Here is a 19,325-nt window from a genome sequence, read left to right as displayed (position 1 = left end):
ATTTACGCCACTTCAATGAAATATCATTTTTTTATAGAAAGCAGTGTATAAATTTAAATGCTGTTGAGCATTGAGTTTGTTTGTGTTGAAGCAGCGTGGTATTAAATCATTTGAACGGTTTTCATACTCTATTTAGATAATCTCTGGTGTCGTTTAGTGCGAGCGGCGGGATCGATCCCACTCAGACGCTTGCAAACACGCGCGGGTGGACCCGCGACTGGGGCGCTTGATCCACCAAGCACCATTACCCAGGCCGGCTGCACCGTTCCTGGTGCGCAACCGTGACTGGCACTGCTGACCTACAAATGCAGAAACTTATTCGGACGCGGTTTTTACATGTCTTTGGTTTTACTAAGAACATGCATGTACAAGCTGGACCAATGGAAATATTTCTAAACACCGAAACAGAAAGACCGATACTGTTATGCCTTAACGTGCCACCAACAAAAGAGTCTATTTATGTGTGCACAAATGTGCCTGGATCAAGAAAGGTTTTGCTAAAACATGGTGTGTACTCAACAGCCTCAAGTTGTGACTGCCGCCTTTATAAAACATGTTGATTTATGAACACAGCCTGAAACTGAAACAAAAGTATTTTCGTTCTTGTACCCGTCGGCAAACATCGTTATAATAATGCAGTTTCGATTGAATAAACACTCATATTATTGAAAGTGAGTGAAACAATTAAGAAACAAGTTGAATAAATAATATATCCACAGTTTAAACTGCGATGGTTTGTTTATGGTTTTAAATGGATTTCCAAAACGCAACAATGCCGTGTTTCGAACAAAAGCACCGCGTTGCCTCGTCATCGACAGTAGGCTCTATATGATCAGTATTTTAAGGGTATTAGTCTATATAGTATGCCTTTCAAAATTAATGCGTTGATGTTTAGCGTTACTGTCCATTTTCAAAACCTAACAAAGTAACCTTATGTCGAGAAAATTATCCACCAGCATTATAGTAACCTCACTTCAACCCCTTAAACAAAACAAAGCTTTGAGTGACTATCCGACAATGCCTATAAGTATCTTCTATCGGTCGGAGTGGAATATAGATGTTTCTCCTACCCACATCTCTGTATCTAGTCAGTTCACACATGATTATACAGTGTATAAGCATGGTTCATGTGTCCCGCGGGCACGTGCTACAAGCAAGTAACGGCAAGACTCGTTACCGATTTCCGCCGGGCCCTTGGATTGTATTTTTTGTGTACAAGTTCAACAACTTGATGGAGATTCTGCATGTAGCCATTACATCTTAATTTCTTCAAAACAATGATACCGCAGATTATCTTTTTGCTCTTATAACTTAATGGTGTTTCAACACTCATTTGGATCACTGTCCGCCATGTTGTTTTTTTCAAAGTGAGCTGGTCTTCGACTGGAACGAACCGGCTAAGCAGCCTCCCCAGTGTGTGTGCAAAATATTATGATGATGGTTCTAAATTAGCATGGAAATAATTGAGTTTGTTTTATATATCATCATATAAATGTAGAAAGGTTGGGTAGCCCCAAAACTCGTCCATTGGCCGCCAGTGTTAAAACCTGAAAAGGCCCTTCTGTGAGTCGTCACCACCCTCGTGCAGGGTGTTCTGCGGAAAACTGGTTGGAGAACTTGTATCCAGAACCCGGGTGCAGGATATTTTACGAAAATGATATATTCTGTTAATTCACAATTAAAATCACGTAATTGGGACTGCTCTTCCGGTGCCAAAATATCAATAATTACAACCTATGACGACTCATAAAGACGGGCATGAAGACGCCACGACCTCAATCAGGCAGTATAAGCCCCATAGCTGGAGGGCAACAGCAAATGTCAGTCAACACATGCTCCCCCACTCCTCGGGTTACCCGCTACTCGAAGCCATGTCGCTGATACTGAACCCATCACCGAGCCCAACAGTAATTACTTTGTATTCAAATACACCATTTGGCAAGGAGGGGCGCGCATCTCAAGTGCGCTCGCCAAATTAGTCATATTACGCCCGATGACTTCATGAGCATCCCACAACAATGCGGAACAGGATAAGTCCCAACTCGGCTAATATTTTCTCATTTTGGTGGCAATATTTTTAGCTAATGCTATTTATTAGTTGCCCTTGGACAAATGTTAGGCTGAATTGGAAAACAATTAGTTTTGTTCAGTCGTGAAATGAATACTCGGAGAGTGTAATTGAAACAACTATCGAATTAGACAGCGATCAGATGTTTGCGTCAGGTGGGTAGTTTGTAGGTCTTTTCATTGAAGCTGATGATGTTGATGTGAGAAGAGATGTATTTCAAATCAAGTTTTAATACAGCTGTTAAGAGTGAGTGGTTTAGCATGTCTGAAAAATGCATTGAAGATGTCAAAACAGCACCATTGGGGTTGGCGTTACAACGGAAACCCTTTTGAACATCCTTATTATAGCGTGAATTTAGACACGAATTGTATGTACAAGCATGCAAAGATGAAAAATAAAAGTAACAATTATATTTGCCAATTTAAATTTAATTGAATTATATTTTATTGCATCAATGTAAAAACAAAAGATCAATCAATACCGATGAACATAAATAGGTTAACATTGGATTTGAGACAAATAATTAGATATCAAACATGCAAAGGGATTTGGCCACGACTTATACCAACATCAGTTACGGCCCTCTCCCAATTTAAATGAACGTCATGCCATGTTGAAATGGACTGTAACGAACAGTTTTGTTCTCTGCTACGTGTTGACCACCATGATTACTTAATTTGGAGAACCAAATTTAATGTAACGAGCAACTTTGCTTAATCGTTATTGCGGTAATCCCTGACACATAAACAATGCCGGGTAATTTGTATTTCATATCATAATCTACTTAATTTTAATCCTTAATGAAAATAAACAAAATAACTTTGCTTAATTTACTTACAACAAACACTTTTCGCAGATTAAGTTACACGAATCGAAAAGAAATCAGATTAATATTATCATAAGTCGATCTGAACCCTTAAACAATTCCAATCTGTCATATGCCATAGTTTCGAAATTTCACTCAACTTTTTGCTTTCTAAAAATAACAGGTCACTTTCACCTATTAGTGTTTTAAACAATAACAGAAACACACACATACAGGAGTATGCGTGTAATGATGTCCATCATAGCCAAGGCGGAATTAACAATTACAGTTCGCGCACCAATGTTAGGAAATGCAAGAAAAGTTACCATCTTCGTATAAGGACACCATCAAATGACTTCAATATTACCTACATTGTTGATTAGAATGCTTAATTGACATCAATCATTTGAATATGGTGATTTATAAGATGTTTGAGCAAGAGTTTTCGATCTTACACTAACCCTAAGTCAGGTACAAATATCATTAGCATGTCCCTATAGAATTAATTCCCCATATGTGTAGTTTCAATCAAAGGTCCGTACTAAAATATGTGCACTAGTCAAAATTTGATTAATATAATGACAGTGGCCTGGACCTTCCCCTTAAGAGTCACACATAGTTATCGCCATAAAACTATGAGCTTCCCCAAAACTCATTACTATCAAGATAACCAAGGTTACAACCAATGTCACGGACTATTATAATAATATCCACGACAATTTCCGACTGAATCAGCGGACTAAAGACTGACCTTGACCTTGATCCTAATGTAAGCATCCAGCATCTTTCGATCTAGTTCCAGTACTATCCTTGCACCCCGCCTAATTAACACGGGTGTAGGTAAAGGAGTTGCAAAATGTGCACAACTTGTGTATTTTGTTTTTAACCTTGTCATCAAAGTAGGGTAATTTCATAAAATTATTTTATTCTAAAAGGGAGGTAACTAAATTCGTTCTATGCCTTATGGGGCTTACACGGGTGGTCTACTGAGGTAGATATATATAAATATATAATAAGCACGCTATGGATATGACAAGAATGCAGGGGCGGATCCAGGAATCGAAGTAAGAGGGGGCATAACTTAGGGGCGTACGTATTGACTTGCGCCCCTCCCTCAGAACCGAAATTTATTTGGTTTAAAGTGTTGGCTGTGGGATTTAGGGGGTACTCCCCCTGACATTTAACCGAAACCTTTCCATTGTAACGTACGATAATGTACGTATTTTCTCCGTTCGTAGACAGACCATAATACGGCTCGTTGGTCTAGGGGTATGATTTTCGCTTAGGGTGCGAGAGGTCCCGGGTTCAAATCCCGGACGAGCCCTAACTTTTTATTATTTGCATTTAACAATCATGATCGAGTGATTGTAAAGCTTGGTTCGATAAAATTAAGATAAAGCACCTACATGTTCGGGGCTGGCATATTGTCATGTCTTGATCAACTTTACGAACACAAGTAAATTTTGTAATATTATACATGTATACGGTATTCCATCAATGTGCTTCAATTGCATCCGACAAGGGCACTAATGATAACATTTATTGAAAATATGAATAAAAAAGCAAGTACCCTCAGCCAAACTATTGAATTATAACTAATGACATTTGAAACAATATTTATGAATCACAACCTTTCTGTGATTGTGTTTTTATTTGTTTTGCATCCAATAATCACGGGCAATGTTGCCCTCTTTGCCACATGACAGATTTATATCAGCTGCGAATGAAACGTTTATTACAATATGACCCTGGAAAAACAAGCTTATTCTTGCATTTGAACCTTCGAGGAGCCATTTGCATATTATTTATGCGTGTTTATACTCTACGTTCATACTACAATAGGAATGGAACCCTGGAACTCAATAGGTCACAGCAAAGGTCCCTTAAAGTGGCTGTAAATTGTTCCCTATCTGCTTTCTCTCATGAAAGAGCAAACACGGGGTGGTATGGTGCAGGGACTTGTAGTCAAGAGCCGTTGTTAATAAAGAAAATGTTAGTGAAGTGGGTAAACATGATGAAAATGAAACAATAAATAATGCTGAACATTTAATGAGAGTTTTAGCAAGATTTGCGTGAAGTTTACCGATAAACATGGACAATAAACTCTAATATAAGCAAGAAATGACCGAACCAGGGCCTATTTAAATGCCTATACTACTTACATTATCTCTAAGAACAATACAAGTATCATTCAAGGCATGATAAAGGCTATAATTTTTGCCTAAATGCTGTCTTATGTGTCACAAAGTCAACTTATTTTCAATGAAGCACCGAAGTCCGGAATTCCATGTTAATAGTGTGCTTACTCGATGGCCCTTAAGTAGAACCCGATGTGTCAAAAAGATAATCAAAACACACGATTAAATTTGAATGATCATTGTTTGAGTTTTATTGTTGTTTGAGGGTATGACTAAGATCATATCACAAAGGTCACGTATACTTTTCAAGCGCGGGCAGGTTTTGGATTGATAGAACTCGCAGGAAAATACGCGGGTACATTCATAATAGATGCTTGTTTTTCCACCAGCCGTTTCTTTAAACACATGTCTTGCTTTGTCAGTCTGTTTTAGAATATACATCCCTCGTTACTGGAAACATTCTGATACAGGAAACATTTGCCTAGTTACTGGAAACACTCTGGTGCAGAAAACACTTGCCTGGTTACTGGAAACATTTGATCTGGTACAGAAAACGCTTTCCTCGTTACTGGAAACACTCTGGTACAGAAAACGCTTGCCTCGTTACCGAATCACTCTGGTACAGAAAACGCTTGCCTCGTTACTGGAAACACTCTGGTACAGAAAACGCTTTCCTCGTTACTGGAACACTCTGGTAAAGAAAACGCTCGCCTCGTTACTGGAAACACTCTGGTACAGAAAATGCTTTCCTCGTTACTGGAACACTCTGGTACAGAAAACGCTTGCCTCGTTACTGGAAACACTCTGGTACAGAAAATGCTTTCCTCGTTACTGGAAACACTCTGATACAGAAAACGCTTGACTCATTACTGGAATCATTCTGGTAAAGGAAACGCTTGTTTCGTTACTCGAAACATTCTGATACAGGAAACGCTTGCCGCGTACATGAAACACTCTGGTACAGTAAACACTGGTCTCGTACATAAAAAAAATCTGATATAGGAAACACTTGCCTCCTTACTCGAAATACTCTGATACAGAATACAGTTGACTCCTTACTGGAAACACTCTGATACAGAAAACACGTGCCTCTTTACTGGAAACACTCTGATACAGAAAGCGCTTGCCACGTGACTGGAAACATTCTGGTACAGAAAACACGTGCTTCTTTACTGGAAACATCCTGGTACAGAAAACATGTGCCTCGTGACTGGAAACATCCGGGTACAGAAAACGCTTGTCTCGTGACTGGAAACACTCTGGTACAGAAAACACGTGCTTCTTTACTGGAAACACTCTGATACAGAAAACATGTGCTTCTTTACTGGAAACACTCTGATACAGAAAACATGTGCTTCTTTACTCGAAACACTCTGGTACAGAAAACACGTGCTTCTTTACTGGAAATACTCTGGTACAGAAAACGCTTGCCTCGTGACTGGAAACACTCTGGTACAGAAAACACGTGCTTCTTTACTGGAAACACTCTGATACAGAAAACACGTGCTTCTTTACTGGAAACACTCTGATACAGAAAACACGTGCTTCTTTACTGGAAACACTCTGATACAGAAAACACGTGCTTCTTTACTGGAAATACTCTGGTACAGAAAACACGTGCTTCTTTACTGGAAACACTCTGGTACAGAAAACACGTGCTTCTTTACTGGAAACACTCTGATACAGAAAACACGTGCTTCTTTACTGGAAACACTCTGGTACAGAAAACACGTGCTTCTTTACTGGAAATACTCTGGTACAGAAAACGCTTGCCTCGTGACTGGAAACACTCTGGTACAGAAAACACGTGCTTCTTTACTGGAAACATCCTGGTACAGAAAACGCTTGCCTCGTTACTGGAAACACTCTGATACAGAAAACACGTGCTTCTTTACTGGAAACATCCTGGTACAGAAAACGCTTGCCTCATTACTGGAAACACTCTGGTACAAAAAAACGCTTGCCTCGTTACCGGAAGCACTCTGATAAAGATGTACTGCCGTTTGGATTGACCAAGGGGTAGGAAACATAACACATCTTTATATTTAAAGAGAGAGATTGTCTTATAAAGATGAACGGAAATCATCATATTTTGAAGCTGCCAAATTAAGATACAATACAAAATAAAGAAAATTCTAAACAGCGTTTTCACGATTAGGAGCATTCCCGTTCACCAGGGCGATGATGTCATGAGTACAACATACACGCGTTAGATTTATCATTATCATAGGAGCATTCTCGTTCACTAGGGCGATGATGCCATGAGAACAACATACATGAGTTAGATTTATCATTATCAAACCAGTGATGAATGAGAATGGGATAAGAATGGCTTCACATAAATTAGAAATATAAATGTGATGATATCACAAACCAGAAATAATCACAAGAAATGAATAAAAAAAATGATCCTACGCTCATCTTCTTCTTCTTCCTCTTCCTTTTCTTCTTCTTCTTCTTCTTCTTCTTCTTCTTCTTCTTCTTCTTCTTCTTCTTCTTCTTCTTCTTCTTCTTCTTCTTCTTCTTCTTCTTCCTCCTCCTCCTCCTCCTCCTCCTCCTCTTCCTCCTCCTCCTCCTCCTCCTCCTCCTCCTCCTCCTTCTTCTTCTTCTTCTTCGTCTTCTTCTTCTTCTTCTTCTTCTTCTTCTTCTTCTTCTTCTTCTTCTTCTTCTTCTTCTTCTTCTTCTTCTTCTTCTTCTTCTTCTTCTTCTTCTTCTTCTTCCTCCTGCGCCACTACTGGAAATATTGAAGCCGTTAGAGAAAACAACAGCGGCGTTATTGGAAACACTTTGGGACAGAAAAAATCGGAGCCGTTACTGGAAACATTTTGTGACACAAAACAACAGCGCTCTTAATGGACACTCTTTAATGCAAAAACAGCAGCGCCCTTATAGGAAACACAAGAAAACAATGTCGTTACTGGAACTATATTGTTGTTTTGTAAGTCTCTTTACAAGAGACTTCTAAAGGTTTACTTTGACTTCCCGCATGCAAACAGTTTCTGAGCGATGTTGATTAAATAAACACACTTGATTGCGATAAATCTGTTGTTGTTTTTTAACATAATTGTTTCATAATTTAAAAGCATGTGCGTTTAAGCTACGTATACGGTAATGAAAAGGGCGACAAACATTCAAGCTTTAAACCCTATTCGTTTCTTTTACTGCCCATTATGTATACAGCATAATGTTATCATACCGTTTGTGTAATTTCAAGGTTGAACAAATACCCTTTAGAGATTCCTTTGCCAATCGTTTAAAAAAGACATAATGCGTGTAAATGGGTTCACACATTAATATGGATACATATGATCTATTACCGCCCTACACGCTGCGGGATGTTTCCCGGAATAATATCATAAACCCATGTGGTGTTTTGTTCCAGCAATTAAAGCCGTTTCCAAAACAACCGTGTCTGCGTTCCGCCCCTCTAGAACCGCTACCCGTCAATCAGCGGACCACAACTTCACTTTCCCTAGTCCCTTTGAATTGGCAGGGGAAATGGACCATGCACGCATATTCACAGACAGTAATAAACTTGTGTTCCAGTGTAAATATATCACATTTCTTCAAAAATAATATCGTTTTAAACGGCTTAGTTTTCCAGATGTATTTTCAGTCAAAGTGTAATACAGCCCATAGCATATGGGTTCGGTCAACTTAAATTTGGTGTACATTAGTACATGGTATTTCTAGAATACATGTTCAGTGTACCTCTACATGTATGTCAATCTTAAGGGCATATATATAAGATAGCTTTAAAAATGATTGCATTATAATATTAAGAATGTCGACAATAATAATCATGCAAGCACCTCATTGTTAATGGTAATGTTAATAATGATACTATTACAGCGGTCAATGACGACATTGATTATGATTACGACGATGACGATGACGACGACAACGACGACTGATTATGACGACGACGAATGATGGTGAATATGATAGTGATAACCATAGAGACGAATGATTTGTTGATAATAATTATTAAGAAATAATTATCTTTTCACAATGATAATGATGTTGATGAGAAGTGAGAAAAGGGCGGGGAACGAATTCTTTGCAGTGACTGGCTAGTATCTTAATAAATGCGTAAAAACGTTACCATTCATCAAATAAAAGCTGAAATAACTGGTCACTAGTACTACAGTATTCTATTGTACTAACGATCACGTTCAATAAGGGTATCACAATAGCTTGATCAAATATCAATTTCTGTTATGGCGCTAAAGCCATATATTGAATAAATACTGGCTCAGATTTCACAATAATCTATTTACTTTTATACTAAACCATTAACAAGGAAAAAAGCAATACATAAAATCAATTTATTAAATGAGTAACAATGGTCTGTAATTTCACCTTTATATGGTCTATAATAAAATTCACTACAATAAATAAGTTGGTATCTCATATGTAAGATAATACCAGCGTGGATACGATTATTAATTTTGTCATATCATATTTTGAAGTTGTCGAAAAAAAGTTTTGATAACTTTGTGACGTTTTGGAGGATTTTGAGATTAAAATATGAAACTTAGATTAAAATGATCGTCGACCAGATTATGAACTAAATCACTCTGTACAAGGATCGCTAACATATTTATTCACATAATCAGTGGATTATAATCATTGTACGAAACAATCCCCTTAGTTTAAACATGAGAGTGGAATCACAACATAGATCGGGGAAAACATCTGTAACGATAGGAGGCAGACAACACTCCATGAAGGACGTATGAAGTACTTAAAGAAAATACACAAGAAAAGGAAAGTTCTGCCAGATATAGTAAGTCTTTTTGTAGTTTAACGAATTGGATTAATAGTAAATATTCAAAATATCTTTTATTTTCTAACGAATAATGAATTTGCGTGTAACGTTAAGAAACTGATAACTATGTCATCATGTGCACCCTAATGTTATCAATGACACTGATATTGCTAAGAGTGTTTATGTTTTATGAGAGGACACCAATCATTTTTGTGAAAGCAATTTTACGTCAATATATAAAGGTCCGTAACTCGTGTTAGTCGTTCTTGACTGTGGTAGAATATGTATGATATTACCACTCTATAGTAAACATTCATGGCAACATATACAGTACTAAAATGATGAAGTCACACTTTTACATGTAAACTTACGACTAGATAATACTGTCGCACTTATATCACTTGTTCAAGAGATCTTAGATCAAACTTCGTGTCCCCCGACCATAATTCAAGTTAGTTGTAATTCAATTTATTCATCATCCATGGAATTCTGATCTCTGTTTTTACTTATGGGTATGGACAACGCTGCAAAATGACCAATGTGTCTCTATTATGCCGCATGGGGGGATATAAACGATAAGGGAATAAATTCATATCGAGTTCCGTTGGTATGATTTGAATGCATTTTGCCAATGTCCAGTTTGTGACCAATATAAATATATTACGTTTGAGGTATATGTATGCTAAATACAATTATCAGTTTTTATACACATGATATGTAGATCTACCGTGTATATAAACTTAATTTAGTACACCACAGTGTCCAAAACCCCAAACCTCCGCGCTGTAGTATACAACACTGGCTTTATGTTGGTCTCCAATGCTTACCTGTAGATAAATAGCACAATTTATTAAAGAAACGCGTTAAAATTCAATTTTTAATATTGTAGATCATAAAGACGTTGCGCAAGTCCCATATATATGTATCGTTTACCGCGATGTGTGGCACATGTATCGTTTACCGTGATGTGTGGCACATATGTATAGTTTACCGCGATGTGTGACGCAAATGTATCGTTTGCCGCGATGTGTGGCACATATGTATCGTTTACCGTGATGTGTGGCACATATCTATCGTTTACCGCGATGTGTGGCACATATGTATCGTTTACCGCGATGAGTGGCACGTATGTATCGTTTAACGCGATGTGTGGCACATATGTATCGTTTCACGCGATTTGTGGCACGTATGTATCGTTTACCGAGATGTGTGGCACTTATGTATCGTTTTAAGCAATGTGTGGCTCATATGTATGGTGTACCGCGATGTGTGGCACATATGTATCGTTTCACGCGATGTGTGGCACATATGTATCGTTTCACGCGATATGTGGCATATATGTATCGTTTACCGCGATGTATGGCACATATGTATCGTTTACCGCGATGTGTGGCATATATGTATCGTTTCACGCGATGTGTGCCATGTATGTATCATTTCACGTGATGTGTAGCACATATGTATCGTTTACCGCGATATGTGGCACATATTATTCGTTTCACGAAATGTGTGGCACATATGTATCGTTTACCGTAATGTGTGGCACATATGTATCGTTTTAAGCAATGTGTGGCACATATGTATCGTTTACCGCGATGTGTGGCACATATGTATCGTTTTAAGCAATGTTTGGCACATATGTATCGTTTCACGCGATGTGTGGCACATATGTATCGTTTTAAGCAATGCGTGGCTCTTATGTATCGTTTACCGCGATGTGTGGCACATATGTATCGTTTACCGAGATGTGTAGCATATATGTATCGTTTACCGCGATATGGCACATATGTATCGTTTACCGCGTTGTGTGGCACATATGTATCGTTTACTGTGATGTGTGGCACATATGTATCATTTACCGCGATGTTTGGCACAAATGTATCGTTAACTGCAATGTGTAGCACAAATGTATCGTTTACCGTGATGGGTGGCACATATGTATCGTTTCACGCAATGTGTGGCACATATGTATCGTTTCACGCAATGTATGGCACATATGTATCGTTTACCGCGATGTGTGGCACATATGTATCGTTTCACGCTATGTATGGCACATATGTATCGTTAACCGCTATGTGTAGCACAAATGTATCGTTTATCGTGATGGGTGGCACATATGTATCATTTCACGCAATGTGTGGCACATATGTATCGTTTACCGCGATGTGTGGCACATATGTATCGTTTCACGCTATGTATGGCACATATGTATTGTTAACCGCTATGTGTAGCACAAATGTATCGTTTACCGCGATGTGTGGCACATATGTATCGTTTACCGCGATGTGTGGCACATATGTATCGTTAACCGCGATGTGTGGCACATATGTATCGTTTCACGCTATGTATGGCACATATGTATCGTTAACAGCTATGTGTAGCACAAATGTATCATTTACCGCGATGTGTGGCACATATGTATCGTTTACCGCGTTGTGTGGCACATATGTATCGTTAACCGCGATGTGTGGCACATATGTATCGTTCAACGCGATTTATGGCACATACGTATTGTTTACTGTGGTGTTAGGCACATATGTATTGTTTCACGCGATGTGTGGCACATATGTATCGTTTCACGCGATTTGTGGCACATATGTATCGTTAACTGTGATGTGTGGCACATATGTATCGTTTACCGCGATGTGTGGCACATATGTATCGTTTACCGCGATGTGTGGCACATATGTATCGTTTACCGCGATGTGTGGCACATATGTATCGTTTACCGGGATTTGTGGCACATATGTATCGTTTATCGCGATGTGTGGCACATAGGTATCGTTTACCGCGATTTGTGGCACATATGTATCGTTTACCGCGATGTATGGCACATATGTATCGTTTACCGCGATTTGTGGCACATATGTATCGTTTACCGCGATGTGTGGCACATATGTATCGTTTACCGCGATGTGTGACACATATGTACCGTTTACCGTGATGTGTGGCACATATGTTGTACCCACAACATAATCATATAATTTAGAAAAAAAAATCTAATGTTTTATCTGCGGTAGGTTATATTTTCGAGTTTTATACATGTGTTAATGTTCCTGATTAGTTTGTATGACGTTATTAAACGAAACGACCAATAAGTAACTGATTTGATTACTCGTTGCATTTAGACCCACAAGTTTCGAAGAACAGTATTAAATATGTTTTTGTTTGTAGAATGTCCCCCAATTCGTCATCTAAGTGTATTTTAGTTTAAGCTTATGTCGCCAAGTTGTCGAATAAATATTTGCGCCATTCTCAATACTTAAAACGAATTTCCCGCATTAAAAAGAAATAAAAATAAATTAAATCTGCTTAATTGCGATGTCTTTAATTCGGATTTATTGAACTGTAATCCCTACAGTTTTATTAGTATTCGACAATATATATTCATAGAATATTAATCCTAGGATTTTGAAGTAAATGAGTTGCTTAACCCTAAGTCATAAGTTTATTGCGCGGTGCAGCAAATAAGCACTTAATACCAATTATGCAAAATACTCTTCTGAATTTTCAAAGTCTGAATGGTTTCATAATGGATATAGATTGTTTTCAAGAGAGTGCCTAACAAGACTTTGTATATCCAACACTGTGATTTGTAAAAGATTTGATTAATCAAAAAGACATGCTTGTGTAGGTTTTTGGCTCTTAGGTTTTTAGGTAGATATCACAGCATGGGGAAGACTAATTCCTTTGTTTATATTTCTAACAGATCTTTAAACGCTGACAATTTAACGCAATGAATGGCATGAAGTTTAAATGTCTGCTAAGATCTACAACGATTTATCTTGTAATTCGTTAATGACAAATTTGCTATAAAGATTTGCAATTTGTTTAAATCAAAATCAATTGAACGTTTCAATATACGAAGGAAATGGATTTTTATACCAAAGATAGTGATCTTTATTTTGAATGATAATGCAATATAGCCGACTAAATTAACATTCATCAAATTTGACAAAAAAGGAATTACCAGTAGTTTTTATCCTACTCAAATGACAGACATAGGAGATAAGCTGAGAAAGAAACAGTGTTTTTTTGTAGAATAAAAAAAAAGACTACAGTTATATATGAATATCGAATTGATTGTGTTTTTTTGCTGAATTCGATATCATGGCTGATGCCTTAAATTGAAAGCATAGAACTGTTGTTGGAATTTAAGTTGTAAGACAGTGTACCAATGACGGAGCCAGTGCCGACGGCAGGGGGTGGGTTTGTGAAGACTATCCGGATGCAGGGGAACTATTTTCCCGACGATACCGACATTAAAAGATCCACATCAACTACACCAAAATTACCGAAACGTCCGGTAAGACAGAAGACAGTTTCTAATGAACATTGTCATCTCCGGTACCAAACGACATAAATTGTTACCTTTTCTTTTTGAAAAAGAGAGAAATAAAGCAGAAATTATGGACGACTTTTTGACATTTTAAATTAAATACTCGGATCCAATATTACGCTGAGATATATAAAGCGTATAGAAGTTATTTAGACCGTCGAATTCTTCATTGATTACATGGATTTTAACAAACATTTATTCAAATCTAGGAGTTCTCTTTGTTGGTGTGAAACACATAACGAAACATTTTCTTTCCCATACGAACCTGAATATAACCTGCGAAGGGACTTTAGAATTGATTTGTAACAATGAAAGGACTGCGATTTGTTTGGGTGACGTTTATTTTATTTTTCTCGAAATATTATTTGCATTTCATCATTTGCCTGCATATAATGCGCGGCAGTTATCGTCATTGCAGGTCGTACATGGTCGTTATAAGTGTTCTGTTCTCATGTTCACTTAGTTCACGCTTGTATATTTTCAGATGTCGCACACAGTACTTCCGGTATCCCCTCCCCCGATCCCCAAACGTCTGATAAAGACTGCTCTGCACCAGGCGGTGCTTGATGCGCGGCTTCACCAGGTCCGTCTCCTCGTGGAGAAACATGGCGTTAACGTCAACATCAAGGACGTTTACGGACGTACGCCGCTCATGTTGACGTCAATGATCGACGAAGAAGCTGGAGCCAAGATGGCGAAAATATTTATAACGGCGGGCTCCAATGTTGGTCTAAAAGACAAAATGGGCAGGACTGCTCTGTCCATGGCTTGCATGGCCGGGCGAGAGAAGATTGTTGATGAAATACTGCGAAAGGATATTCTTTACATCGACGACGATGATAACGACGGAAACACGCCGTTACACCATGCTGCTGCTAGTGGCAACCCGAATATCGTTAAGCTGCTCAGCGAACTGTATGTTAAATTCGGACTGGATATTGACGTAAGAAACAATATGGGTTATACAGGGCTTTTAGTAGCGTGTAGAAATGGTCACTTTGTTTCTGCACATTATCTGCTGACCAACGGACAGGCGTCTCCGGCCCTCAGGGACGAGGAGACTTACTTAAGCGCCAACGAGTGGGCTCAAAAAAGCAGCCGCCAGGTTGCCCTTCCCGCAAAGCGTCTCCCGTCACCGCCAAGTGCTCCGGCGTTCTCTAGGGAGTCTACCATGTACCAGCGGCCTTTTACACCTATATGTAAGCATACTACGCCGCACAATTTACTGAACACTTGGGCGAGAGGATTAGACGATTTCGAAATCGCACGCAGTGAGACTTTCTACGAAGGACAAGACGCTCGACAGTTGGTTCTAAATGAAATTAGCAACGCCGAGGCCCACGGCTGGGCAAAGAAACAGAAGCCTGTGAAAATCGTCCACCCTTCCACCGCAAAGCTTATGGCGTTTTCCCGCCGACGGACGAAATCTGCCATCCCGCCTGATATGACGACGATATTCCGGATGTACTCGGACCAGTACCAGCCCGACTGGCGGAGGGAGCGGACAACGGTGACCCTGCACGCCTCCAGCAGCGATACCATGCCGTCTATTATCAGGACTGCAAGCAGTCATCGGCCGTCCATGAAGGCCACCAGCTAGACCAGCTAACATTGTGATGTAGGGGCGGTGTTAAGTTTAGTGTGTTTATGTCTATTTCATCATATAATTCGTTGAAGTCCCTTATCTTTGGTGCTTTTTTGCGAAGATATCGTCAATCTTCTGTTTTGAGTTTTCGAGAAGTTCGGAGATCTGAGATAATGATGCCTCGCGCAAGAATTCGGATAGCGAGCTGGTTTGGGGCATTACAATTGTAAAATGAAATTTACTAAGCTTTTAAAATCAAGAAATATCTGGATTTATCTAAAGTTATGGGTTCATTCTGCTATCACTTACGTTTTGACTATTGTTCATGTTGTTTTAAAAAGGAAACAGGACATAATTGTATGATTTTATATCCTTTTTAAAATAGTTTTTACTTTTTAATATTGAACTCACGATCATTTTTATGTACGATAAATTACTTTACAAACTATTTCTTTGTTATAAAATACCATTGGCATGAGTTGGCACTTTTAACCGGCATTCAATGATGTAGTTATATACCATTGCCATTCTGGACATTTTTAGTAAATAGCATGGACAACGGAATATGTATGAAGATGTGAGATTGTTAATCGATGTCATCTAAAGGTTTCTTAATTGTAATGCGTTGAACCATATAAAATATTATTCTAACTTTGAATGTAGCACGATATTATACTAAACAAAGGGTAAAAATACAGATTAAACCCTATGGTATCACAGCTGATATCAATGAATCTGGTTCATACCCCCACACGCTGTTTTGTTATCGTTATAAGGTCTACATAGAGGACTACAGATTGAAAGGTTTGATGTTAGATACAAGGAAATGAGTATACATTACGAATCGTGACTTATATGACATTGGCAGTCACTGTAGACCTAAACTGAACCAATGATTCGTTACATGAAGAAGTCAGAAAATTATATTTAGGCAGGAATCCAGAACGGCTGGCCTCTTAGCACTACCATTACCGTCGTTGTAAGAGCCAGAGGCTTGTTAGCTGAAAATGTGCAGAGGCGAGAAATTGTCAATGCCCAATGACAGAAAAGGTATTAAACAATAGAACGTTATTGGTATAACGCTCTTGCCAAGCATATCTTTTAGTGTGGCGAACCTGCAAATTGTGTTCCCAGTCACACATCCTTATAATAGTTGATATATCTTGAACCTTAAATAAAGGAGACCCATCTTATTCATACGACAAACATTCGTTTGTCGAGTTCTTCAAGAACCTCTGTGAACTAGTTAGTAACGTTCGAATACGACAAAGAACAAAATACTAGTTGACCATAAATGTGACCTTGGCCTTCAAGACATTTTGGGGTTTGCAGCAGACTATATTACCATAAGAGAGACAAGACAAAAACGAATGTACATGAATTCCCGCATGTGTGTCACCATTACAGTTCGAACAAGAGGAAAGTACCAACGAAACGTTGTCCGACATGTTCACTTGTGATAGATTGTTCAGGTTAAGGTCAAGTTTGTCAAAAATCTCATTTATTTGGTAAAATTGGACATCATTCATCTTGAAGTTATCCTGGAAAGCAAAAGAAACAAAATGCGTCATTATTTCTTGTGGACGGAGACGTTCCAATGAAGACAAAGGACAATCTTATGATCGCGACAGCTTCCGACACTTAGCAAATAAGAAAACATATCTAGGGGCAATATGTTTCAATAATTCACAATGGAAACGTTTTCTGTGTGGAGAGTAAATGTTTATCCAACAAAATGTCGCAAACAGGACAAGAAATTAATTTCCTGCAAAAGAACCCGAGCTCCAATATCGCGCATGTAGCCAGTGGCGGTTAAACCATAGACGCAAGGACACGGGAGATTGTGGAACGTTGCCTTATTAGCGATTGGCAAGGTCTTTCATAATGTCTGAAGTGTGTTGTTTCGAGATTGTCAAGGTTTGAGGTAAACCAACCATTTTTTTTTTTTATTTTTTTTTTATTTATTTTTTTTTTTGGGGGGGGGGGTATGAACATATATTTAATCAATAGTTCTGGGGGTTTTTTTGGACAAAAAATCATCGTGTGTTTGCACACGTGTTCCCTCCTTACATTATTTGGATATTCCGGCGGTAAAGGAGCCAATCATTTTAATAATTTAAAACTTTAATCTCAAAAAAATGTTTAAATGATGAAAAAAAAAGAAGTGCAACAAAAATCCTCTAAGTTAAAGCACCTGTCCCTGACGTTAAATCTCCCGGGGTCTAGAACAGACCAACCCCAAGAAAGATGACAGTATTATGTTGCAGCCTCCTTGTAATTATCACAAGTGACATGCAGCGGTATGCGGCGGCCCGACCCTCCTTGTGAAACATAGAAACTTAATTGGACAGGCAATTGTGCAAGTGCTGTTCAGACACCGTGCACCATTGCTTTAATACTGTTTAAGTCACCTTTAAGTTAAATCTAGCAAAACATCTGATCAATTTAATACAGTTGTCCACTGTAGTGCCCTGTTGTCCATTGTATTGTTCTGTTGACCAGTGCATTGTTCTGTTGACCAGTGCATTGTTCTGTTGACCAGTGCATTGTTCTGTTGACCAGTGCATTGGTCCAGTGGATGTACAACTGTTGAGGACCAAATGCATCAACAACAGGTACAAGTTAACAGCTACATGCGTAGGGGTTTAAATGTACAGTTGTTTGAATAGACTTTTTACATCATTGACATTGATCTAGAGCAAGTCGGAGTCAATTATTTCCAATACTGAAAAAGATTTTCTTTTCATACACATGAATGTATTCAGAATTATTTAATGAAATTGGCGCATTTTGTTCGTCTCAAAACAGACACTGCAATATATTTTTCAAAATATATTGTATGAAAATTAATTCACATTATTTGAGGAAAAGATTTTCTGTAGTGCTATTCCATGCAAAATGTGTGAGAAATTATCAATTTTCAATAAAAATGAATTTAATACTAATTAAAAGCTTAAATTAACAATGGGAAATTCTCTTTCAAAATTAATTTTATTCTGCATCAAATAAAAAGTGAGATCATGTGTGACACAGTTCAGCAAAATTTAAAAATAATTTAAACGAAAAACTACAACAAAATCTCCCCCAAATCTTGGTTCTACGGTGTGTGAAACACAAAATTGCAAACAACCATTTCAGGACATGTATCTTGCTATTGAACTTCAATACACGTCAAAATCTATGCTGTAAAAACATTACCATGGGCTTGAATACATAAACAATTTAAGTACATTTAATAGTTGTCTAAGGAGGAAGTGTTCGTTGAATAATATACGGACAAACGCACGTTCTATCATCCATTTTGATGGCAGTACGCAAATATATAATCATATTTGTCAACTCCTTTCATGGTGCTTCCGTCTCAGTGGCGGTGGAAATCAACATTTGATGAAAAACTTGGACCGACAATTGACGAAACCACCGCAAGAAAATTCCGGCACAATGCAATTTGCGGAACGTTATTATGGTAACGTCCTCGGTAACTGAAACATTTGATCAGCGCAAGGTTCAATGAATATATTTAAAGGATTGGGAATAAAACATTTAATATACCTCTGCAAAAGATTTCCCAAGTGAGGTTGAAAACGTGCGCCTTGGGGAGGCCGACTAATTGGCGATA

General features: G+C 38.3%; 1 protein-coding gene and 1 non-coding gene across 3 annotated transcripts; both read left to right on the top strand.

Moving 5' to 3' along the window:
* The first annotated feature begins 4,125 nt into the window (after nucleotides 1-4,125).
* On the top strand, nucleotides 4,126-4,197 carry Trnap-agg (transfer RNA proline (anticodon AGG)). The gene has a single exon. It is a non-coding gene; the product is annotated as a tRNA-Pro (tRNA).
* Nucleotides 4,198-9,373: 5,176 nt separating this feature from the next.
* LOC128214644 (serine/threonine-protein phosphatase 6 regulatory ankyrin repeat subunit C-like) lies at nucleotides 9,374-16,163 on the top strand. Of its 2 annotated transcripts, none has more exons than XM_052921210.1 (2): nucleotides 9,374-9,800; nucleotides 14,606-16,161. In XM_052921210.1, the coding sequence occupies exons 1-2, from the start codon at nucleotides 9,750-9,752 to the stop codon at nucleotides 15,719-15,721; spliced, it is 1,167 nt and encodes a 388-aa protein (XP_052777170.1). In that variant the 5' UTR covers nucleotides 9,374-9,749; the 3' UTR covers nucleotides 15,722-16,161. The 2 variants fall into 2 exon arrangements, with proteins under 2 accessions (XP_052777170.1, XP_052777169.1); XM_052921209.1 differs by lacking the exon at nucleotides 9,374-9,800 and adding an exon at nucleotides 13,402-14,088 and having other exon boundaries at nucleotides 14,606-16,163.
* Nucleotides 16,164-19,325: the final 3,162 nt, after the last annotated feature.

Source organism: Mya arenaria, chromosome 13 (genome assembly GCF_026914265.1).
Source record: "Mya arenaria isolate MELC-2E11 chromosome 13, ASM2691426v1".
NCBI classification, from domain to species: Eukaryota; Metazoa; Mollusca; class Bivalvia; order Myida; family Myidae; genus Mya; species Mya arenaria.
Note: the sequence above shows the minus strand (reverse complement) of the source record. Positions and strands in the feature narration are given on the sequence as shown.

Coding starts and splice junctions, on each gene's coding strand:
- LOC128214644 (XM_052921209.1), top strand. CDS start 13,960: ATGACGGAGCCAGTGCCGACGGCAGGGGGTGGGTTTGTGAAGACTATC. Junction 14,089..14,605: donor CAAAATTACCGAAACGTCCG/GTAAGACAGAAG, acceptor GTATATTTTCAG/ATGTCGCACACAGTACTTCC.